Raw genomic sequence first — 25805 nt, 5'->3', positions numbered from 1 at the left:
AAACACTAACAGCTAAGCTGTACATCTAAGTTTCCATGAAGGAAAAAAATATCAACAAGAGCTGAAGAAAGGCTACAAACAGAAGAAAGAGGCAACAAAAACAGAAGGCAAAGAGAAGCAATAAAGATGAAAAAAATATTTGCACTTAAAAGCAATCCAATACTATTCAAAAACTGAATACTTTCAGCCAAAAATTCACTAATACTAAGTAAGATAATCAAATGAGGTGGAGCACTTACATGGACAAAACTGCACTGCTAGTTGCTAAGGCAGCAAACGATCACAGAGGTAAATGGGGAACATGTGCATTATGGGAATAAAGACTTCTTAAAGTGTCTCAAGGCTGGAGCACTAATTCTGCCAGATCAGATCAAACACGCAGCTAAAGAGCCCACATGTTGAATCGGACAAACAATGAATAGTATCACCAAATATGGAGGGATGCACAAAACGGCCTGCAAATCAAACTTTTCAAGCTGAGGTTACAGCCACTAACAAAGTTCTTTTCCGGGTCATGAATTGTAAAGAGTTAAGTTCCTCAATAAGCGGATCAAGTTCCAAGGGGCTGCCACTATTTTTTAGAAGCTTAATGTGGAACCCCACCCCCCCCTCCGCATTCACAGTGTGAGCTTCACGGCTTGTAGGTTGAGAATGTAAGTGGTTCCTTGTTCTGACAGTATCAACCAACGGAGGAAAAATCTAGTAATAACCCTTGACCAATTTCTTTAGAAATCAGAATCAGTGTTCACTGGCCAAAATGGGGTCAACAGTAATATCCTCAGAGTGCTCCTTCTTAACTTTAGAAATACTTTGTGGAATAAGAAAAGGTGGAAAGACATACAGAAACTTCCTTTTCTAGGTTAAGAGGTCATCGGCTCCCTCTGCTTGTTTGTATAGAATCCTAGAGCAAAACTGTTTAAGTTGTCTGTTTTTTATTGATTTAAACAGTTTTATCACAGAGACGTCTAACTGATGTACAAATTTAACATCCATTCAGGATCTGGTCATGGGTCTGCTTAAGGAATCTGCTACAAAGCTCAGATGGGAATTAATGCAACCCCCTGAAGAAAGATTGCGTAGATAGTAAAGTATTTGGCAATCAGTGTGCAGACCATTGTACGCCTAGCCATATGAATGGCTATTTTCCAAGCAATACTACATGGTCTGCAAGCAGGATAGCAATTTGCCCTACCTTGTTTAATTGCCACAGAGTGGTGTTATCCATCGCAATCTGCAGTCCACAACTGGTGCAGATCTTAGAATCCATTGGTCAAGCCAATCATCTCGATATGGATGCATTTTTTGAAAAAAGGGCCCGATATACCCTGGAACTTAATGCCTTGACAGTAAGCTCCCAATGCAAAATCTGTGGTATATGTTACAATGTCCTTGGCTGGTTGAGAGTGGACAAAAGAAACTCCCAGATTGGGATCAACATGTCTGACCACCAAAAAAATCTGGGCCACACAAGAAAGGGTTGAAAATGCTGGTATATAATCCTTACTGACCCAAGATACCACTAAAATTTCCTCTCTTAGCAATCAAAGACTGAAACAAAACTAACTATGAATTCTAATCCCTGAATCAGAAATGGGGTCCAGTCCTGTCAAGATACGTGAAACCTACAACATTCACAGAAATTCAACACAGAAGCCTGATGTAAGGGACCATTAGGATGACTAAGTATGAACCTGAGGGTTAAACTCCCTGGCTGTGGCAGGCTTCTGTTTAGTTATAGACAGCACTGTTTAATAAACTGGTATGGTCTGTTTGTTCTTGCAATAATCCCCTACTAGGAAAACATCTCAGATGTGTACTAAACAGTAAACAAATAAAAGATAGAAGTTGAATTACCAAATCATGAGAAGGAAAGTCAGCATTTACTGAGTCAGTAAAAGGCAATATATACACTAACAGAATATTGGGTGTAGCCAGGAACACAGTATAGCAAACATTCTATATGAAGAAATGAGCCATAATTACTTTAAAGGGATATTCATTATGGTTTATGACACATTTTGAAAACATTTTTTTTTTTTTTACTTAAAGACTGTAATTTCAGGAGAATTTTTGAAGGGCTGGGGGCTAGTTGCTAAATTACAAATGAAAACACTAGAATGGCAATGTAAGCCTAAGATAAAACAGGGATAGTCTCTGGCAGTGCCAACAAGTTTTGGAAATAAATATGAACAAAGCAAGAATACAAAGCAGAAAAAATACATATTTTATTTGCTAATGATGTAGTGAACACTACTGTGTGAACTAACATCCAAAAACAGACTACAAAATGAGGCTGAGAAAGTCCGTATTCATACTTAACTGTACACAGCCACTGATAAAAGAAAAAAAGCCATCTGATAAAGTAAACAAAATGCAGAACTACAAACTTTTAACAATTTAATTTTAATAAAAAAAGAAAATACACCTCCCAGCAATAAATCTTCAAATTACATTCAACATGTTGCAAAAAAGGCACATTCTGATGGAGGGAACAAAATCCTTTACGCAAGCAAAACTTCATAAACAACGAACACACTACTACAGAAGCATCTTTTTTCAAGTTTGCTTTACCTCCCCAGTTTCACCAGTGCTGTGAGAAACATCCAGCAGTCTGTCCACTTCAACATAATCTGGATTGAAAGGTTCATCCTCAATCTGAAAAAGATAAATACGTGTACCTATAAATAAAATTAGTCAACTTGTTCCAAGGAAGGCAAGCAGAATCTTTTCCCCACTGAGGAATTAACATGTTGAGCTTGGCAATGTCATAAAAGTTCTGTTTCACAGTTACTGAGCCCATGGACTGATGTCTTACATCATAGTCAGACTATTCCTCATGAGGAAAGGAAAATTACAGTTGTGTACCTACCATAAATGTAGATGTTCGAGTGTATTCACTGTTGCAGTCATTACACTTGGGTTATTCCTGCTAGGCAGGCTACCCGCAGTCGGCCTGAATTCCAAAGTCCTGGTCCGGCATTGGTTGCTGTCGGCTCTTCCCTGACGTCAGTGCGCCAGGGGTATAAAAGATGCAACAGACACCATTTTCTTCAGTTTTTCTTGCCCCAGATGTCAGGTGCCCCCAAAAAGGGTAGGCGGAAAACATTGCTTATAAAACCATGCACTAAAATAAACAATACCTTCATCTACAAACAAATGCACCACATAGGTTGTATAGGATAAAGAAGTACAGGTAAGTCCCAGCAAAGAAAGGGGGATGGTGGGTGGGTAATCTGGACTGCAACAGTGAATACACTCGAACATCTACATCTTATAAGTAAGCACTAATAAACTAAAGCACTACCATCCTCTTATACTCCCTTTAAGTACTTGGCTCCCTATTGGTCCTTTTTGATCAGTCAAAAAGTAGTTCCTTATAGTATTCTGGCATGTCCAAAAGTCAGTTTTGGGTTTACTCTACAGACCAGCTGGTGAATCTGGGAATCTTGAGGCAATGTTCCAACTGCCTTATGTACACAGATCACCCTCTCCTCCTCCCAACAAGCTCAAATACATGTGAGAGATGCAACTATATAGACAAACTAGAGGCTGAGCTCTCTCAACCCAATACTGGCGCAGTCAGTCAGGAGGAGAAGGTAACCACACACACCACAAATCCAGTCTCATATAGACCAATCGCAACAGAAAACCAAACACAAACACACAAAAACATACTCTGAGGCTCTAAATAAAAATCTGCCCAAGCAGCAAAGACCTCCAAAGCAGACATCCAAGCAACGGCTACCCCACAACAATACCCACGTATCACATCGTTCACAAAGTCAGTGTGCCACACAGTCACAGCCCTTAAGGCTAAACACACCTAATACACTTGTAATATGTGACTAGTGTCAGACACACTGACGTCCCACTCACCAAGCTGAACAAGGAGAAGGTCACTGTAAGCTGCCTGTCGGGTGCCAGGATCCGCCACATAACACAAGCACTCAGGTCACTCCAAAGCAAGTACAAATAGGACTCCGTCATTGTCCATGCTGGTGTGAATGACCTGAGACGTACCTCCCTGGACTACATGAAAAGAGACAGAGGAGCTCTCTGATCATGTAGCCCAGGCCAGTATGACCCTGACCTTGAGTAGCATCTTACCCTCACCAACAATGATGCCACAGTATAAAGACAAAATGATCAATTTTAACAAATGGCTAAAGTATTGGTGTCATTCAAAGGAGATCCAATGTCTGTCAGCCTGGGATGACATGCTCATCAAGCCACGTTGCTTCGCTAGGGACGGCTTGCACCTGTCACCCCTGGGCTTTCGAATACTGGCTAAGGCTCTTGCCACCCCCATAGTGCCTTTTTTAGGCAAGGCTCAAAAGACAAACCCACCTCCATAGACAACACAAAGAAAAAAAAAACTAAGGGTAATGCTGCTCAACGCCAGAAGTCTAAACCTCAAGATGCACACACTCGAGGCTCTCCTCAGTATGGAAAATATCGATATCTGTGCAGTAACAAAAACCTGGTTCAAGGCTAGAGAGAGCACCCCAGCACTACCAGGTTATACCTCATATCATGCTTTTTGGCCCCAAAACTCGGACCGAACCACAAAAGGAGGGAGAGTATCCATATTCAAAGATACCAACACCTCCAGGTTAGTGGCACTGCATGAAGCATCGGAGACCATCCATGTGCAACAGTGGGCAAAAAGTACAGTTTTGTACCTACCATAAATGTAGATGTTCGAGTGCTAATACAGCTGCAGTCTTTACAGATGGGTTCTCCTGCCGTCAGGCAGGTCCTCGGTCGGCCAAATTCCAAAGTCTAGGTCCTGTGTCGGTTGTTGTCACCATCTTCCCTGACAGAGTGACAGGGGTATATAAGACACAGCAGACGCCATTTTCTTCAGTCTTTCTTGCCCCAGATGTCAGGTGCCCCCAGAAGGAAGGCAATACATAATTTATATATCTATGTATAGTCATGCAATGCAATATAATAAAAATTCAGAAGTTGCAAGCAAATACACCATAGAAGGATAACCCAAACAGGTTTTATGAGGATGAGTTAGCCACTAGGCCTGTACCAAGAGGGGAAGGAGGGAGGGAAACATGGACTGAAGCTGTATTAGCACTCAAACATCTACATTTATGGTAGGTACAAAACTGTACTATGTTCATCGTGCATACAGCTGCAGTCTTTACAGATGGGTAGAATCCCAAAGCTAGGCACTAGGTGGAATTAGGAGGAGCCAGAATGCCCTGCAACACAGCAGTGGCAAAGCCTGCTCTTGTTTTGGAGTATAAAGGTAGGTGGTAGTGTTTAGTGAAGGTATGCACCGAACTCCAGGTGGCTGCCTCCAAAATATCTTTGGTAGGAACTCCTCTGAGGAAGGCTGCAGAGGTAGCTGTGGCCCTTGTGGAGTGGGGTCTGATGCCTGCAGGCACAGTTTTACCATGAAAGGAGTAACAAAAACGTATGCAGTGGCCTATCCATTTTGAAATTGTCTGTTTGGAGATTGGCTTTCTTTGAGCTCCTACAGCATAGGACACAAAGAGTTGTTCTGATTTCCTGAACGGCTTTGTCCTGTCCAAATAGTAACGCAGCTGTCTATGGATGTCTAAGGAATGTAGCAGCCTTTCCCATTTGTTTTGAGGATTGGGGTAAAAGGTAGGTAGGTGTATGGCCTGATTTAAAGCTACCCTGGATACTACCTTAGGCATAAATGACGGGTTGGTTCGTAGGGAAACCCTGTCCTGATGGAAGATGAGAAAGGGCTGCACAGCCATGAGGGCTTGTAATTCCGAGGCCCTACGTGCTGAGGTAATACCCAGAAGGAAAGCTGTTTTCCAGGACAAATATTGCAAATCTGTTGAGGCAGCTGGTTCAAAAGAAGGCATTGTTAATTTTTCTAGAATGTAATTAAGATCCCAGGCTGGGATTGGTTGTTTCCTTGGAGGTCTTATATTCTTAGCCCCTCTGAGGAACTGTCTTAAGAGTGGGTGAGAGAATAAGGGTGGATCAGTGTTGTATTCTGCTGAAATGGCTGAGGCATGGATTTTGATGGAGGAGAATGAAAGTCCACTGTTCAGCAGCTCAGTTAGATACTGTAATATTTGAGGTAAGTTCAGTTTTCTAGGATCCCGATCCTTTTTCTCATTCCAAGTGCAAAACCGTTTCCATTTTGCGGAGTAAGCTTTTCTAGTAGATGGCCTTCTGGCTTCCAAAATGACATCCTGTACCTCCTTGGACAGTAGGGTCTGTTGTGGTGTTAAGGAATTTTCCATGCAGTCAGATTGAGTGTTTTCAGCTGACTGTGAAGAGTTTTGTAGCTGTGTTGAGTCAGAAGAGGCGGCATTAGAGGTAGGGTCCAGGGAGGAGAATGTGTTAGGCTCCTCAGGAGTGGGTACCAGTGTTGTCTTGGCCAGTCTGGAGCAATCAGTATCATCTTTGGTCTGTCTGCTCTTGCTTTCAAAAGCACCTTGGGAAGTAGAGGAAGAGGTGGGAAGGCGTAAACTGTCCGTGCTGCCCAACTGAAAGAAAGGGTGTCCACTCTCCAGGCCTTTGGATGAAATGTCCTTGTGCAGAATTTTGTCAATTGATGATTTTTGTGGGAGGCAAAGAGATCTATGTCTGGCCTTCCCCAGGCTTGGATTATCTTTGTAAACACTTGAGGATGCAACTTCCATTCGTGAGGGTCTGTCATATTTCTGCTTAGATTGTCTGCCAGCGTCTTTTCCATACCTGGCACGTACTGTGCTTGAAGCTCGATTTGCCATTCCAAAGCCCTGTTCCAAAGTGACATGGCCAGCCTGCACAGGGGGTATGAATGTGTTCCCCCTTGTTTGTTTATGTATCACATTACTGTGGTGTTGTCTGTTTTTATTAATAATTGCCCTGGATGCAGGAGGTACCTGAAAGCTATAATTGCATTTATCAGTGCTAGCATTTCCTTTTTTTTGATGTGAAGGTGCTTTTCCTTTTGGGACCATTTGCCCTGAATGCACCTGTCTGTCATGTGTGCCCCCCAGGCGTAGTCTGAGGCGTCTGTTGTGATGACCTGATTTGCTTGAGGTTTGCAGAATGGTAGACCTGCGTTTGTTTGGCATGCTTGAGCCCACCATAGAAATTCCTTTTGCAAACATGGAATTAGTGGTATTATTGTTTCCAAACTGTGGCTGTGTTGAGACCATAGGTTTTTTTTAGGTACCATTGAAGTTTCCTCATATGCAACTTTGCACATGGGATTAGAAGAATGCAAGATGCCATGAATCCCAGAGCCTGCAGGATTTTTCTAGCAGTTAGCCTGGTACAATTTGCTAGTATCTTGAAGTTCTGAGTTAGTTGCCCCTGTTTTTCTGGCGCAAGGCCATCTGGGTGTTTGTGTCCAAGTTGGCATCCAGGAAAATTATTTTCTGAGATGGTGTTAGCCTGGATTTCTCTGTTTACTGTGTATCCCAGAGAATTCAATAATTGTGTTACATAAGCCAGATGTTCCAGAAGTATGCGTTTGCTGTCCGCTTGGATCAGGCAGTCGTCCAAATAAGAGTATATTTGTATCCCTTGAAGTCTGCAGTAGGCAATTACTGATGCCAGGCATTTTGTGAATACTCTGGGCACAGTAGATAAGCCAAAGGGCAATGCAGAGAATTGATAGTGGATTGAACCTGCAAGAAATCTGAGGTATCTTCTGCAGCTTTGTCTGATTGGGACATGCAGGTATGCCTCCTTGAGGTCCAATGTTACCAGCTAAGACCCCTTGCCCAGCATGAGAAGAAGCTGCTGTAAGGTGAGCATCTTGAATTTTGGTACGAGTATAAATGTGTTTAGGATGGATAAATCCAAAATGGGTCTCCAATCGGTTCCCTTCCTTGGTACCAGGAATAGTCTGGAATAAAAACCTTGACCTTGTTCGTGAGTAGGTACCTCTTGAATAGCTTTCATGTCCATGAGCTTTGAAATTTGTATTTGAGCCTCTGCCCTTTGGTTGTGTGGCAGGTTTGGCATGCCTCTCATTTTTGGAAGAGTGTGAAAATGAAATCTGTAGCCTCTGTTTATAATGTCCAGGATCCATTTGTCTTTTGTGACAATATGCCAATTTTTTGAAAATAATGTCAGCTTTCCTCCCAAGGGTGCTGCCACTTGAGCCTTGCTTGGCATGCAAAGGGGAAAGTCATTGGGTTTGTTTTCTGTATTGCTGTGCACTGTTTTCGCCACCTCTTGATGCTGGAGATTGCCACTGTCTGCCTCTATATGATCCTTGAGATTGTCCTCTGCCCCTTGCGTGTCTGTATCTACCTCTTTGGGGATTGTCCGTGGCTGGAAAGGACCAGTTTTTTGAAGGTCAATTTCTACTAAAACATGGTGGTTGTACCTGTAGAAAAGCCTTAACAGTTTGCATAGATTTAGCTTTTTCTTCCATTTTCCTTAGTATTTCCTCAGCATTAGTACCAAATAATACATCCTTTTGTAAAGGAGCATCTAGTAATTTAGCTTTGGCATGATCTGGCAAGGTTTGTTCCCTAAGCCAGGCATGCCTACGAATGACTGATCCTGTAACTGCAGCTCTACTTGAGGCCTCTAGAGCATCATAACCACATTGTAAGGTGTGCTTACCCACTTGTTCTGCACTATGCATCATATCCTGTAACTCCTTCAGATCTGGTTGTTCAGGTTGTGACATTTTATTCTTTAATTGTGATAACAGGAATTGCTGCTATTTAAGCATATGGAACTGACAATTTAAGGCCCTCATGGCTAGGGTGGCCGAGGTATATACTTTTTTTCCCCACCTTTCTAAGGATCTAGACTCTCTTTCGGAAGGTAATGGATTCTTAGCAGTAGAGGCCTTCATTCCCTTGGGGCCCTGAGAAATGGTTTCCGGGTCAGCATTATGGCTTTTGTAAAGGAATTGGTGTGAGTTAGGAACTCTGTAGTACCTATCAGGCTTGACTGGGGCTGGAGGCAGGAAATCCGGATTAAGGCAGGCCTCCGAATAAACATCATCAAGTATGTCCAACACAGGAGGTATCGCCAGGGGTCTGTGCTGAGGTAGCAGAAGAAATTCCCTAAGCCTTTTCTTGGAATCTGAAAAATCCTGGCCTTCCCAATGGAAGTGTTCCCTCAAGGTATGCAAGGTTTCCCCAAATGAGAAATCCTCTGGGGGGGGATACAGAAGGAATGGACTGTTCTGCATCAGAATCTTCAAAAGGGGAGTACGAATGCTCCTCTTCATCAGAATGTTCTGAAATAATGGAGCCCTGGTCAGAAGAGGGAGATTCTTCCTCCACTCTGGGTCTTGTCTGGTGGGGGTTGGGAACCCCTGATAAGAGTAATTAAATCCTCAGCCATTTTGAGCATCTGTTTTTTAGGCATGGGGCCTGGTGATGGGCCCTGTGCAACAGGCCTTTGGGAGTGCATGGCTGATTTAGACTTAGTAAAGGCCTTGATGGAAAAGGAAGAAGAAGGTCTGAAGACACCATGGGTGGAAGTAGACCTATCCACATTAAGAGGCTCAACACTCACAGTGGCTTCGGTAGCTGTAGTCAGGGTGTGGGCCGAGGAACCTGCGGTCTCTGTTACAGAGGACACCACCAGAGAAGTGTCGTCGGTAGTCAGGGGCTGCGTAGGCACCTCACTGAGAACCGGACCATGTGTAGCCGGTTTTGGCGTGGTGTCGGTGGAGACCGCGGGCCTCGCGTGTCGGTCTTTGTCCTTGCGTTTTTTGGACAAAACGGTAGTCTGAGTCTTCGACGACATTTTATAGTCAAAAGCTTTACCAAAAAAGTGCTGGGCGAACTCCGCCCGACGCTTAATAGTGCGTTTATTAAAAGTAGCACAAAAGCGACAGCCCGAGACGTCGTGGTCTGGGCCTAAACAAGGAATACAGAGGGAATGGAAATCCTTATGCGGTATTTGCTTCCCACAAGAAATACAATTGTTAACTTTGTCTGACATCGGTCAGAGGCAAGAAAAGTTTCCCCAATGGGGTACTTAGCTTTAAAGAAGACTTCGGTTTCCAAATTTTCGTAATTTCAGGAGCTGGCCAACTGGCACTTGCGAACTGCTTCTGCTTCGGGCACCGCGCGGCAAAAAAGACTCAAGAAAATGGCGTCGGCTGTGTCTTATATACCCCTGTCACACTGACGTCAGGGAAGAAGGCAACAACAACCGACGCCAGACCTAGAATTTGGAATTCGGCCGACCGAGGACCCGCCTGACGGCAGAAGAACCCATCTGTAAAGACTGCAGCTGTATGCACGATGAACATCTGCCTTTCAGTTTGTAGCCTGCTACAGACCACCCTCCCTAACTCAGGAACCCCACTCGGCTTTCCTGAGAACACTGGAGAATATGAAGGTCTCTCCAAACACCATTATATTGGGTGACTTCAACTACCCAAACAGACTGGGAGCACTACTCAAGCCCCAACACCCTCGCCCAACGGTTCCTAGAATTTATAAACTCAAATGCTATGGAACAACTGGTCACCACTCCCACAAGAGGGGAAAACATATTGGACCTGATCATCACCAACATGGGGACTCTGTTCCATACCAGAGGTATACCCCTCATTGGTAAGATCTGACCATAAATACATCTCACTGGACATCCATATCCCGTCCCCACCACCAGCCAAGGAAACCACAGTGAAGAACTTCTCAAAAGCAAACTTCACACTTCTCAAAACCGAGGTGGAATCCTTCAAAGCCCCCGGGCCAGTGGAAAATACGGCCCAAACCTAGAATCCTTTACGAACGCTTTCTATGGACACCTACAGGAATGCATGGATCGTGCTATCCCAAATAAAACCAAGACTCATTCCTCCAAAGGCAGGAGATCTGTCTGGTGGACCCCAGCCATAAATAAGCTATACAACAGAAGGAGGAATCTACTACATGATAGAGCAAAATCCCAAAAAGGGAAGGCATCTCTGATCAGTACTAGCAAGAAACTATGATCCTTCATAAAATCATCTAAGGCCATCTTCGAAAGAAAAATTGCACAATATGCTAAAGATAATCACAAGGCCTTCTTTAGTTACGCCAGGAACCTGGGTGCTAACTCCCAGATATGCTCAGAGTTAGTTCAAAATGACAAAAAAATACACTGAACCCACAGACATTGCCAACATCCTGGCAGACAGGCTCAGTGCAAACTTCTCCCCCCTTCCCCCCAAAAAGAGCAAATGTCTATCCCAACAGAGTGTAGCCTCCCTGACATCACAGATGCACAGGTGAGAGCTGCCCTCTCCAAAGCAAAAAACACAGCATCAATGGGACTGGACGGTGTCCTGGGCTGCGTCTTACACGAACTCCAAGAAGAACTGAACCCTCACATAAAGTCACTGTTCAATCTCAGCCTTACTACAGGATATGTACGCAAGGAATGGGGTACAGCAACAGTGGTCCCACTCCACAAAGGTGGTGCCACAATGGACCCCAGAAACTATCGCCCTATAAGCCTGACTAGCCAGGTCTGCAAAGCTATGGAGCGTATCATCATGAAACTCATAAACAAAGACATTGGGAACCTCCAAACACTGGATCCTACCCAATTCGGCTTTAAGGGCAGATCTTGCCTCTTGAACCTGGTAAACTTCTTTGAAACCGTCAACAAGGCCATAGATGAAGGGAAGGTAGTCCACACAGCCTACCTGGATCTCGCAAAAGCCTTTGACACAATACCCTACTCGGGCATCATAAATAAGCTCACCATCTTAAATATCAACCCCTATGTCACAAGATGGGTTGCAAACTGGCTCAGGGATAGAAGCCACCATGGTCAGAATTGCAGGTGCCATGTCAGACTCTAAACCAGTTACAAGTGGCATCCCACAAGGCTCAGTCCTGGGACCTCTCTTGTTCGGTATATATTTCTCTGAGGTATGGGCTAACATGGGAGGACTATGGCTGACCAAGTTCGCAGATAACTGCAAACTGGGTGCCATAATCGACTCACCGAATGACACAAGCATCCTCCAAAAAGGGTCTCACAGAGACAGGTAACTGGTGCCAGAGCCATGGCCTAAAGCTAAATGCCAAAAAGTGCATAGTCATCCCCTTTGGGAAAAACAAAGTGCCCACAAATTACCACATAGGTGGTAATCCATTAAGTATGGAAGCAGTAATTAGGGATTTGGGGACTCAAGTAGATAGCAATCTCTCCTTTGACAATCACGTTGCCAAAGTGGTTAGAAAGACCTTCTACATAGCCCACCTTATCACGAAAGGGTTCACATCTAGATCAAGAGAGGTCATTGTGCCCCTCTACTCATCACTCATCAGGCCCATAATTGAATACAATGCCCCATTTGGGATGTACCTTACCAGACACCTGCAGCAACTGGAAAGACCCCAAAAGTACCTCACCAAGAGGATCAAGAGACTCAGATGCCCTACGCAGTTAGGCTAAAGAAACTCCAGCTCTACTCAGTTGCTTACCGCCTACTCAGAGGTGATCTGTGCCTGACGTATAAAGCCATGTCCAACCCAGAATTAATGGACATGCTCCACCTCAGGGAAAACCAAATCCCTTAGAGCTACACGCTCCAGGGACTTAAACCTCAGCACAGAAATAAATAGGACTTGCTGGAGGGACAGATTCATATCCCAGAGGCTCCCCTCACTCTGGAACAAAATTCCAATCCATGTTAGGCAGAGTCCCTCAATGACGCTCTTCAAGAGAAATCTTGACGAGTGGATGGAAGATCGTAGGTTTACCCCTGGGATCTCTTGTGTGTCCCGACTAGACAGAGGCACAGTAAACTAACCTCAAAAGGGCTATCTTCTGTGACCGACTATACAGAGGCACAGTCAACTAATCTAAAAGGGTGGCAAAAGCCAAACACACACTGGCTAGACTTATAAATGCCCTAGGGCAGATAGCCTAGTATCAATCTATGAAGCTAGGAACCTATTTATGGTAGGTACACAACGGTACTATGTTCATCATGTTTCACTGTTGCAGTCATTACACTTGGGTTAAATCCCAAAGCTGAGGTTGGGCGGCTGGGTCTAAATAGAATTAGGAGTGGCTATAAGTCTCTGCAGAACTGCAGTGGCAAAGCCTGCTCTGGATTTAGAGTAAAGAGGTAAGTGGTAGTGCTTAGTAAAAGTGTGCACTAAAGTCCAAGTTGCAGCCACCAAAATATCCTTGCTTGGTACTCCTCTGAGGAAGGCTTCTGAGGTGGCTGCTGCCCTGGTAGAATGTGGTCTAATGCCCTTAGGCACTGACTTGCCATGTTGTGAATAGCAGAAATTAATGCAGTGCCCTATCCATTTTGAAATAGTCTGCTTTGAGACTGCCTTTCCTTGTAATCCTGCAGCATATGCCACTAAAAGTTGCTCAGTCTCTTTGAAAGCTTTAGTTTTGTCCAAGTAGAAGCGTAGCAGTCTGTGTATGTCCAAAGAATGCAGAAGTCTCTCCCCTTTATTCTGAGGGTTTGGGATAAAAGTAGGCAAATGAATGGTTTGGTTAAGAGCCACACTGGACACTACCTTAGGCATAAATGTTAGATTTGTCCTTAGAGAAACCCTGTCCAGATGGAAGATGATAAAAGGTTCCACAGCCATTAATGCCTGTAACTCTGAGACTCTTCTTGCTGAAGTTATTGCTCTGTTTTCCATAAGAATTTTATCTCAGCTGTATTGGCTGGCTCGAAAGGAGGCTGTGTGAGTTTTTCCAAGACAAAATTGAGGTCCCATGCAGGCACTGGTGCTCTCCTTGGAGGTCTTATATTTTGGCCCCCCTGAGGAACTGCCTAAGCAATGAATATGAAAAAATAGGTGGGTCTGTATTGTAATGAGCTGAAATGGCAGAGGCATGGATCTTAATTGATGAGAAGGATAGGCCTTTGTCCAGCATCTCAGCTAGATATTGTAAAATCTGAGGTATATTTGGAAAAAGCGTGTCGGTTCCTTGTGCCTGGTTCCAAGCACAGAATCTCTTCCATTTTTCTGCATAAGATTTTCTGGTGCTGGGCCTCCTGGGCCTCCAAAATAACATCCATAACTGCTTTAGATAGAAGTGTATTCTGAAGGGTTACACTATCCACCATGCAGCTAGATTTAGGGTTCTGAGTGGGCTGTGCAGGATCTGATTGTTTTGTTGGGTCAGTAAATGAGGAATTTGAGGCAATGTCCAGGCTGGGCCTTGGGACAAGCTCCTTAGGATTGGGTACCAGTGTTGGCGTGGCCAATCTGGGGCAATTAATATCATTTGTGGCTTCTCTTGTCTGACCTTTAGGAGTACCTTGGGGAGTAGAGGCAGTGGAGGAAAGGCATATACTGTAAGGTTGTTCCAGCTGAATGACAAGGCATCCATTTTCCATGCTTGTTTGTGATAAGTCCTTGTGCAGAATCTCTGAAGTTGGCAGTTGTGAGGGGAGGCAAAGATCTATGTCTGGGCATCCCCATTTCCTTGTTATCATGCTGAAGATTTGTGGATCTAGTTTCCACTCGTGAGGATCCATAAGGTTTCTGCTTAGTCTGCCAGAACATTTGTTTTTCCTGACAGGAATTGTGCTTGCAGGTGTACTTGGTAGGTCAATGCTGTGTTCCACAAAATCATCGCTGGTCTGCAGAAGGGGTAGGAATGTGTGCCCCCCTGCTTATGTACCACATAACTGTGGTGTTGTCCGTCTATCAGCAGCTGTCCTGGATGAAGTAGGTCCTTGAAGGCTGTCAGGGCATTTTGTACAGCTAGCATCTCTTTTCGATTGATGTGAAGATGCCTTTGGCTTGGGGGCCATGTGCCCTGAATACATTTTCCTGCCATGTGGCCCCCCCAGGCATAATCTGACATCTGTTTTTAGTGTCTGCCTGGCTGTGGGTAAAGTGAATGGCTGTCCCTTGTTGTGGTGACAGGCCTGTGCCCACCATCGAAACTCCTGTTGCAGGCAGGGAATGAGTGAAATTAGTGATTCCAGGCTGTGGCAATGTTGAGTCCAAACACTTTTTAGATACCATTGTAGTTTCCTCATATGCAGTCTTGCATATGGAATTAGCAGAATGCAGGAGACCATGTAGCCCAGAGCCTGCAGAATTTTTCTTGCAAATAACTGGGTCTTTTGTTGCCATGCTTTTGAAGTAAGAAGTCAGTTGCCTTTGTCTGGCATGAGATAAGCCATCTGGGCAGTTGTATTTAAGCTTGCACCCAGGAATAGTATCTCTTGAGAGGGTACTAGTTTTGATTTCTTTTCGTTTACCCTAGGCAAATTAGTAATCTTTTCACAAACGCCAGATGCTTTAGTAGAATGTCTTTGGTGTCTGCTTGAATAAGGCAGTCGTCCAAGTATGGATATATCTGAATTCCTCTTTGTCTGCAAAATGCAATTACTGGTGCCAGGCATTTTGTGAAGACCCTGGGTGCAGTACTTAAGCCAAAGGGCAGTGCAGAGAATTGGTAGTGCATTGAGCCAGCTATGAATCTGAAGTACCTTCTGCAAGACTGTCTGATTGGGACATGCAGGTATGCCTCTCTGAGGTCCAAAGTTACAAGCCAAGCCTTCTTCCTCAGCATGGGCAGAAGCTGTTGTAGAGTCAACATCTTGAATTTCGTAATGTCCAGAAAAGTATTTAGAATAGACAGGTCCAGAATTGGTCTCCATGCTTTGTCCTTTCTTGATACTAAGAAAATTCTTGAGTAAAATACTTGTCCCTGCTCTTGTTGCGGCACTGGCTGAATGGCCCTCATGTCCATGAGAGATGAAACTTGTTTTTGTGCCTCTGCCCATTGATTGTGTGGCAGGTCTGACATACCTTTTGCCTTTGGAAGGGTGTGAAAGTGGAACCTGTAGCCCTGAGAGACTATATTTAGGACCCATTTGTCCTGGGTGATCGCGTGCCAATTTTGTGAAAAAAGTGCTAGCTTTCCCCCTAAGGGTGCTGCCAAAAGGTAAGTGCTTGGCATTGGCAGAGGGAAGTCATTGGGACTGTTTCCTATATGGCTGTGATTTGTCTTCTCCGCTTTTGGAGGTATAAGCACCCCATTGTTTGGGCCTGTATGAGCCCTGGGGCTGTTTTCTGCCTCTAAGGTGTCTGTAATCTGCCTCTTTGTGGCCTGTCTGACATGGCAAAGGACCAATTCTTAGAAGACCAGTTCCTGCTAAATCTGGGTGGCTGCACCTGTAAGAAATCCTTCACTGTCTGTATAGATTTAGCTTTATCCTCAATTTTCTTCAACACCTCTTCTGCCTTAACACCAAAGTATCATGCTGTAATGGGGCATCCAATAATTTTGCTTTAACATAATCAGGCAAAGTCTGTTCCTTTAACCAAGCATGCCTTCTAATAACAGAACCTGTTACAGCGGGCCCTGCAAGAGGCCTCCAATGAATCATAACCATATTGCAAAGTATGTTTTCCCACCTCTTCAGCTGCATGCAATAAATCCTGCAATTCCTTGTTCTCAGAACATTCAGAATTTGTCAACATTTTCTGTTTTAACAGAGACATTAAGTATTGATGATATTTAAGCATATGAAACTGACAATTTAAAGCCCTTACAGCCAAGGTAGCAGAAGTGCAAATTTTTTTCTCCCATCTGTCCAGTGCCCTAGAATCTCTGTCCGAGGGGACAGGGTTTTTTTTGCAGTAACAGCCTTGACCCCTTTGGGACCCTGAGAAATAGTTTCTGGGTCAGCAGCAGGGTTTTTATATAGAAATTTATGAGAATCTGGAACCCTGTAGTATCTGTTTTAACAGGTGCAGGAGGTAAAGAGTCGGGAGAAAGGCCAGACTCTGAAAATACATATACAATGTCTAGAACAGGTGGAATAGCAAGAGGTCTGTGCTGAGGTAGTAGAAGATAAGTCTGAGCCATTTCCTAGAATCTGAATAATCTTGGCTCTCCCAGTGGAAATGCTCCCTCATGGTATGCAGGGTTTCCCCAAATGAGTAATCCTCAGGAGAAGCTGAAGGAATAGATTCTTCAGCATCAGAATCCTCATAGGGAAGAATAGAGTATCCCTGTTCTGAAGAGGAGTCAAAGGAAATAGAAACCTGGTCAGAGAAATCATATTCAGTATCTTGCCTAGGCCTCTTAGGAGGGGGATGGGAACCTCTGATCAAAAGTAATTAGGTCTTCGGCCATTTTGAGCATCTGTTTCTTAGGCATGGAAGTCTGCACTGGACAATGCTGTACTTGTTTCTTTATCTTTAAGCTGATTTAGTCTTTGTCTTGGATGCTGAAGTTGGCTTGGTATAAAGCTGTGTAGGTCTGAAAACACCCTCAGAAGCCGATGCCTGCTCAAGGCTCCGGACCCATCTGAAGGATTAGTTTCCGAAGGCCCAATACCTTGAGTATCCAGAGGCCTAGCTTTCTCCACGTGGGAGTCGGAGGCGGCCTGCGGCTCTGAGGTAGTGGGTGTCATGGGCTGCGAAAGCACCTCACTGAGAATCGGCGACTGGCCTAGAAGAGGCTTCGTCTGGTTTGGACCTCTGATGCCTGTCCTTTTCTTTTTCCTTGCGCTTTTTATGAAATCCGGTCGTCAGTTGTTCCGACAGCATTATATAGTTAAACCTTCGGCAAAAGTAATGAAAAGCAAAATCGTACAGACGCTTAATCGTGCGTTGGTTAAATCTAGCACAAAACCGACAACTAGCAATGTCGTGGTCAATGCCTAGGCAAGGAATACAGTAAGAATGAAAATCCTTATGAAGTATTTGCTTCCCACAAGAAATACAATTAACTTTTTTCTGACATCGGTCTGGAGCAAGAAAAAAGTTTCCCCAATGGGGTACTTAGCTTTATAGAAGACTTCGGATCTGAAATTCAATTTCGAAAATCTCAGGAGTACCGGCACTTGCGAACTGCTTTTGCTTCGGGCACCGCGTGGCAAGAAAGACTGAAGAAAATGGCGTCGGCTGCATCTTTTATACCCCTGGCGCACTGGCCTCAGAGAAGAGGCAACAGCAACAGACGCCAGACCAGGACTTTGTAATTCAGGCCGACAGAGGGTAGCCTGCCAGCAGGATAACCCAAGTGTAATGACTGCAACAGTGAAACACGATGAACATCAACTTCAACTGTCAAATGGGCTTTTTGATTACTGAGTCAAACCTTTTTAATGGCAGATTGTTTAACAGTAATTTAAATGAAGAGCGAGATTACAATTCATTAATATGCAATCAGGATTATAGTATGCCACATTTAGCAGTTTCAGACTCCTGAAGCTATGTGAACAAGTGCTACTTAAAACACTTGTTATAAAAAAAAAAACTTGACTTTTTAAGGACATATCTAAAAAGCAATTCTCCAACTAAGAGTATAAACTCAAACACCCTGGATCGACTGGTCAACACTCCCACCAGAGGTGACAACATATTGGACCTGGTCATCACCAACATGGGCGATAACCCCTTGCTGGTTAGATCTGACCATAAACAAATCACTTTGGATATCCACATTCCACCCCCACCCGCAGACAAGGAAACCACTGTGAAAAACTTTACAAAAGTAAACTTCACGTTACCTAAGACCGAGGTGGAAAGTTTCAAAGCTCCCATGCTAAAGGATAACGCTGTCCAAGCTGCAAAATCCTTTACTATTGCATTCTACGAGCACCTACAAGAATGCATGGATCGTGCTATCACAAGCAAAACCAAGACTCACTCCTCCAAGAAAAGGAAACCAGTCTGGTGGACCCCTGTCATAAACAAGCTATACAATAGGAGAAGGAAACTAGTACAGAAGAGAGTAAAATCCCAAAAAGGGAAGACATCCCTGAACAATACCAGCAAGAAACTACAATCCGTCATAAAATCATCCAAGGCGAGCTTCGAAAGAAAAACTGCCAAGGACTCCAAAGATAACCACAAGGCATTCTTTAGCTATATCAAGAATCTAAGTGGCAATGCTCACATCTGCTCGGAGTTGGTGCAGAATGGCACAAAATACACTGAACCGACCGATATCGCCAACATCCTGGCAGACAGGTTCAGTGCAAACTTCACCCCCCTCTCACCCACAAAAGGGCCCATAACTATACCAGAAGAATGTACAGCCCCTGAAATCAGACACTCAGGTTAAAACAGCCCCATCCAAAGCCAAAAACACAGCATCAATGGGACCAGACGGTGTCCCAAGCTGAGTCCTACACGAGCTCAAAGACGAACTAACCCCTCACCTAAACACACTGTACAAACTCAGCCTCTCCCCACAGGCTACGTACCCATAGAGTGGGGCACAGCAACTGTTATTCCACTCCACAAAGGTGGAGCCACAACAGACCCCGGGAACTATCGCCCTACAAGCCTGACTAGCTTGGTCTTCAAGGCTATGGAGTGCATCATCGTGGAACTCATTAACAGATGCATTGGGAACCTCCAAATACTGGACCCTCCCCAATTCGGCTTTAAGGGCAGATTATGCCTCCTAAACCTGGTGGACTTCTTTGAGACAGTTACCAAGGCTATAGACGAGGAAAGGTGGTACACACAGCTTAACTAAACCTTGCAATGGCCTTCAAAACCATTCCCCATTCTGGTATTACAGACAAGCTCTCCAGCTTGAACATAAACCCCTATGTCACAAGATGGGTTGCCAACTGGCTCATGGACAGAACCCACATGGTGAGAGTTGAGGAAGCTAGGTCTGACTCTAAACTGGTTACAAGTGGCATTCACCAGGGCTCAGTCCTAGGAAAGTACAGTTTTGTACCTACCATAAATGTAGATGTTCGAAGATCCACATTGCTGCAGTCCTGACACTTGGGTAGTCCGCTGTCCCAGTCGGCCCGAATACCAAAGTATAAGGCTGACGTCGGTCAAGGCGCATTAGTCTGACGTCAGGACGTCAGGGTACAAATGCGCATGACCGACGTCATTTCCTCAGTCTTTTCTTGCCCCAGATGTCAGAAGACCCTAAAAAGATAAGGCCAAACCAAAAAACAACAACACACCAAACACCCCTGTACCAAATATATGTACAATATATACAAAGTCAGAAAGGTACAATCCCACCCACACAACCACCCCTAAACACAGAGGACAAGGAGGGAGGGTAAATTGGAATGTAGCAATGTGGATCTTGAACATCTACATTTATGGTAGGTACAAAACTGTACTATGTTCTTCATCTCACATTGCTGCAGTCCTGACACTTGGGTAGAATCCCAAAGCAGAGGTAAGGGAGGCTGGCAAATCACAAAGAAGCAGGAGCTGACAACATGCCCTGTAAAATAGCAGTGGCAAAACCAGCCCTAGATTTAGAGTAGAGAGGAAGGTGGTAATGCTTAGAGAAAGTATGCACTGAACTCCAAGTAGCAGCCTCCAAAATATCCTTAGTTGCCACCCCCCTTAGAAATGCTGTTGAAGTGGCAGTAGCCCTAGTGGAATGGGGCCTAATCCCAGCTGGAATCTCCTTGCCATGATGGGAGTAACAGAAAGTAATGCAAAACCCAATCCACTTAGAAATAGTTTGTTTTGACACAGGCTTACCCTGAGAACTTAAAGCAAATGAAACAAACAACTGCTGAGACTGCCTAAAATCCTTAGTCCTACTTAAATAATAACGTAATTGCCTGTGTACATCTAAAGTGTGCAAAATCTTTTCCCCTTATTTTGGGGATTTGCATAAAAGGTAGGCAAATGAATAGTTTGGTTTAAAGCCACACTAGAAACCACTTTAGGCATAAAGGAAGGATTAGTACGTAAAGATACCCTATCCTTATGAAAAATCAGGAAAGGCTCAACCGCCATAAGGGCCTGCAATTCAGACACCCTTCTTGCAGAGGTATTGGCTAACAAAAAAGCAGTCTTCCATGACAAATATTTCAATTCAGCAGTAGCTGCAGGCTCAAAAGGTTGTAAAGTGAGTTTCTCCAACACAAAATTGAGGTCCCAAGCAGGAGTAGGAGCTCTACGTGGGGGTCTTATATTCTTTGCCCCTCTAAGAAATTGCTTGAACAAAGGATGAGAAAACAATGGTGGGTCACAATCATAGTGAGCTGAAATTGCTGCAGCATGAATCTTAATGGAAGAGAAAGACAAACCTTTGTCGAATAACTCAGTAAGATATTGAAGAGCCACACTCAAATTTGGCTCAGAAACATCCAAATCCTTTGCTGCACTCCAAAATGAAAATTTCTTCCATTTTCCTGCGTACACTTTCCTTGTACTAGGTCTTCTGGCTTCCATAATCACATTCAAAACTTGTTGAGGAAGCTGAGACCTGCTATGGTTCAAAACAGAATATGCCAGGCTGTTAGATGAAGAGAGTGAAGCTTGACATTGAGTAGATGCCCATCCTTCTGAGACAATAGGTGTGGAATCAAAGGTAAGGGCCATGGAGGCTTCCTTACCAGACTCCTCAGCAATGGGTACCAGTGCTGCCGAGGCCAATCTGGAGCTATTAAAATCATCCTTGGCTTGTCTTGTCTGACCTTTAGAAGTACCTTTGGGAGGAGAGGCAGAGGTGGAAAGGCATACACATGAAGATTTTTCCAACTGAAAGAAAGAGCATCCACTTTCCAGGCTGTGTGATGAAACCTTTTCGTGCAAAACTTTGGCAGCTGGTGGTTTAGTGGAGAAGCGAACAGATCTATGTCTGGAGTTCCCCATGACACTGTCAAGGTCTGAAATACATGAAGATCCAGTTTCCACTCGTGGGGATCCATGATTTGCCTGCTTAACACATCTGCTAAGGAGTTCTGTGCTCCTGGCAGAAACCTTGCTTGAAGATTCAGTTGCAAGCTTAACGCAGTCTTCCACAAAATCATTGCTTGCCTGCATAGAGGATAAGAATGTGTTCCCCCTTGTTTGTTGATGTACCACATGACAGTTGTGTTGTCTGTTAGAATCAACACCTGCCCTGGAAGAAGTAAATCCTTGAAAGCCAGTAATGCAAACTGGACTGCTAACATCTCCTTCATGTTGATATGTAGATGCTGCAGTCTGGCAGGCCACTTGTCTTGTATCCACTTTCCATTCAGATGAGCTCCCAAGCTGTGTCTGAGGCATCTGTCGTTAGAATCTGACTCGCCTCTGGCCGGGTCACAGAGAGTCCCTTGTTTAGGTGACATTCCTGAGCCCACCACAAAAATTCCTTCTGAATGCAAGGAATTATTCGAATGACAGTGTCCAAATCCTGGCAGTGCTGTGTCCATACATTTTTGAGATACCATTGCAGCTTCCTCATATGCAGTTTGGCATTGGGAAGCACCAGAATACAAGATGCCATGAATCCTAAGGCTTGAAGGACTGTCCTTGCAGTCAGCCCGGACTGATGAGATAGTTGATGGAAATAAAGAGAAAGATTCTTTTGTTTGTCCGGGGTTAAAAAGGCCATCTGGGTTGCTGTATTCAGTCTCACACCCAGAAAGCACATGTCTTGAGAGGGTACTAGACTGGACTTTATTTCGTTCACAGAATACCCTAGGCATCTTAGCACTGCTATCACATATTCCAAATGCTGAAGAAGAACGTCCCTTCCTTGAGCCAGAATCAGGCAATCGTCCAAATAAGGATAGATTTGTATTCCTTTTAGCCTGAAGAAAGCTATCACTGGAGCCAGAACCTTTGTGAAAACTCTGGGCGCAGTAGATAAGCCAAAGGGCAATGCAGAGAACTGATAATGAGAATTCCCAGCTCAAACGCAGATATTTTCTGCAAATTAGTCTGATAGGAACATGAAGGTAAGCTTCCTTGAGATCCAAAGTTACCATCCAGTGATCTTTGCCCAGCAGAGGTAAAAGCTGTTGTAACGTCAACATTTTGAACTTGGGAATGTCCAGATAAGTGTTGAGGATAGATAGATCCAAAATTGGTCTCCACGTGTTCCCCCTTTTTGGTACTAGGAACAGGCGAGAATAAAATCCTAGGCCCCTTTCTGGCACAGGAACCGGCTGAATGGCCCCTATTTGGAGTAACAGAGAAATTTGCTTGTGAGCCTCTTTCCTTTGTTGAGGAGGAATGTCTGGCATGCCTTTGAAAGGAGGCAAGGTATGGAAATAAAACCTGTAACCGTGGTGAATGATATCCAATACCCATCTGTCTTGGGTAATTAAACTCCAGTTTTCTTTGAAAAGTGCCAACCTTCCTCCCAAAGGTGCTGCCAGACGAGAAGATTCTGGCAGCTGAAAAGGCAGGTCATTGGGTCTGTTTACGAAAGGACTGACCCTGCCCTCACCAGAAGACTGAGCAGGTGAACTCCCTGTTCTAGGCCTAAAAGAACCTTGAGCTCTGCCCCTACCACGTCTAGACCTACCCCTAGACTGGGAATCATAAGCAGGATATGTCCACCCCTTGGTAGGCCAATTTCTACTAAACTTCGGAGGCTGAACCTGCAAAAAATCTTTAACAGTCTGCATAGACTTAGCCTTGTCTTCCATTTTCTTTAGAACAGCTTCCACAGGCGAACCAAACAACACATCAGATTGTATAGGAGCATCTAAAATCCTTGTCTTCACATGCTCAGCTAAATTCTGATCCCTCAGCCAGGCGTGCCTGCGAAGAACCGAACCAGTGGCAGCCACCCTCGAAGAGGCCTGCACAGCATCAAAACCACATTGCAAAGAATGCTTACCCACCTGTTCAGAAACATGAACTAAATCCTGCAACTCTTTACACTCAATACCTTCCGCCAAAGCATCTACCTTAGACTTTAATTGTGAAAGGAGATAATTTTGGTATTTCAACATATGAAACTGGCAATTCAAAGCTCTCATGGCCAAAGTGGAAGAAGTATACACTTTCTTTCCCCATCTATCCAAAGCCCTTGCCTCTTTATCTGGAGGAACAGGATTTTTAACAACAGAAGCCTTAACACCTTTAGGCCCCTGTGAAACAGTTTCTGGGTCTGCCCTAGGACTCTTAAAAGATACTTATGAGCTTCAGGCACCCTATAATATCTATCTGGTTTTACTGGAGCAGGAGGCAAAGAATCAGGGTTCAGAGAAGCCTCTGCAAAACATCCTCCACCACATCTAGAACAGGAGGTATAGCTAAAGGCCTATGCTGGGGTAGAAACAAAATTCCCTCAGCCTTTTCCTGGAATCAGAGAAATCCTGACCTTCCCATTTAAAATGCTCCCTCATGGAATGAAGAGTCTCTGAAAATGAAAAATCCTCAGGGGAGAAGCAGAAGGAGTAGAATCATCTACATCAGAATCAGAGTAAGGGAATACTCCTGCAAGTCTTCAGCCGAAGACTCAGAAGCATCCGAACACTGTTCAAAACTCCCAAGCTCAGGTTCCACCCTAGGCCTCTTATCAGGAGGGGGCATAGAACCTCTAATCATTGTAATCAAATCTTCTGCCATCTTAAGCATATGCTTCTTAGGTACAGACCCTGAAGAACTAGGGGTAACACCTGAAACAAAACTTGGCCTGCCCCTGGGAGAAGCCTTGGAAACAGCAGGGAGGGCCTAACCACCTTAGGAAGGGAGGGAAGAACAGCTACCTGAGAAGCCCCTTCCGCCTGGCCTACCTCCTGAGAGGTCACATCTTGCAGTAATAAAGTCTCTCCCTGGGATTCCAAAGAAATTACTGGCTGAACCTCTGGCTCCACCGAGCCCTCTAAAGAACCGGCGTCCGCACGTAGACGGTTCTTCCAGCCTAGGCTTTGCTGTTTTGTCCTTGCGCTTTTTGATGAAGCGGGTGTCGGAGCATCCGACGGCATTTTATAATTACACCGCTTCCCAAAAACTAACCTGGCACAATCTAATCTTCTCTTTATAGTGCGTTTGTTAAATCTAGCACAAGAGCGACAGCCAACCACGTCGTGCTCAGGCCCTAAGCAAGGTATACACAAGGTATGGTAATCCCTATGAGGTATCTGTTTCCCACAAGAAATACAGTTATTCACTTTTTCTGACATCCGGTAAAATACTGAGGCAAGAAAAAAACAAAATATTCCCCAACAGGGTACTTAGCCAACTTGGATTCGGTCTGAAACTCCGACTTCGGAAAATCTCAGAACGCCAACCTGCACTTGCAAAACTGCTTCTGCATCGGACCACGCGGCAAAAAAGGGGAAATGACGTCGGTCATGCGCATTTGTACCCTGACGTCCTGACGTCAGACTAATGCGCCTTGACCGACGTCAGCCTTATACTTTGGTATTCGGGCCGACTGGGACAGCGGACTACCCAAGTGTCAGGACTGCAGCAATGTGAGATGAAGAACATCCCTCCTGTTCGGCATATACTTCTCAGAGGTATAGTCAAGCACAGGAGGACTATGTCTAACCAAGTTCGCAGACGACTGCAAACTAGGGGCTATAATGGACTCTCCAGCTGAGACAGACATCCTCCAAAAGGGTTGCAATGAAATGGACACCTGATGTCAAAAATCATGGCCTCAAGCTAAACGCCAAAAAGTGCAGAGTCATCCCGTTTGAAAAAAACAAAGTACCCACAAACTACCACATAGGTGGAAAACATAATAAGGGATCTGGGGACCCAAGTAGATAGTAATCTCTCTTTTGATAATCACATTGCCAAAGTGGTTAGAAAATCCTTCTACTTGGACCACCTAATCACAAAAGGGTTTGCATCTAGATCAAGAGAGGTCATTGTGCCCCTCTACTCATCACTCATCAGACCCATCAGAGTATAATGCCCCATTTGGGATGTACCTTACAAGACACCTGCAACAGCTGTAAAGACCACAGAAGTACCTCACCAAGAGGATTCACTGGTCTCAAACAGATGCCCTATGCAGCTCGACTGAAGAAACTCCAGCTGTACTCGGTTGCATACCGCCTACTCAGAGGTGATCTCTGCCTGACATACAAGGCCATGTCCAACACAGAACTGATGGACATGCTCCACCTAAAGAAAACCTTATCCCCTTGAGCCACACGGTCTAGGGATCTAAACCTCACCACAACAATATATAGGACGTGCTGG

The 25805-nt window shown here is 44.5% G+C and overlaps 1 protein-coding gene across 1 annotated transcript in view; it reads right to left on the bottom strand.

The window, feature by feature from the left end:
• Nucleotides 1-25805, bottom strand: part of CHD7 (chromodomain helicase DNA binding protein 7) — a 2781650-nt gene that overhangs the window by 1063816 nt on the left and 1692029 nt on the right. Inside the window, exon 11 of the mRNA XM_044065875.1 lies at nucleotides 2572-2655. Coding sequence (XP_043921810.1) covers nucleotides 2572-2655 — 84 coding nt within the window. The remainder of the gene's footprint in view (nucleotides 1-2571; nucleotides 2656-25805) is intronic.

This window comes from Protopterus annectens, chromosome 3.part0 (genome assembly GCF_019279795.1).
Source record: "Protopterus annectens isolate FY-2018-M chromosome 3.part0, PAN1.0, whole genome shotgun sequence".
NCBI classification, from domain to species: Eukaryota; Metazoa; Chordata; order Ceratodontiformes; family Protopteridae; genus Protopterus; species Protopterus annectens.
This window is presented reverse-complemented; position numbering and strand designations above follow the sequence as displayed.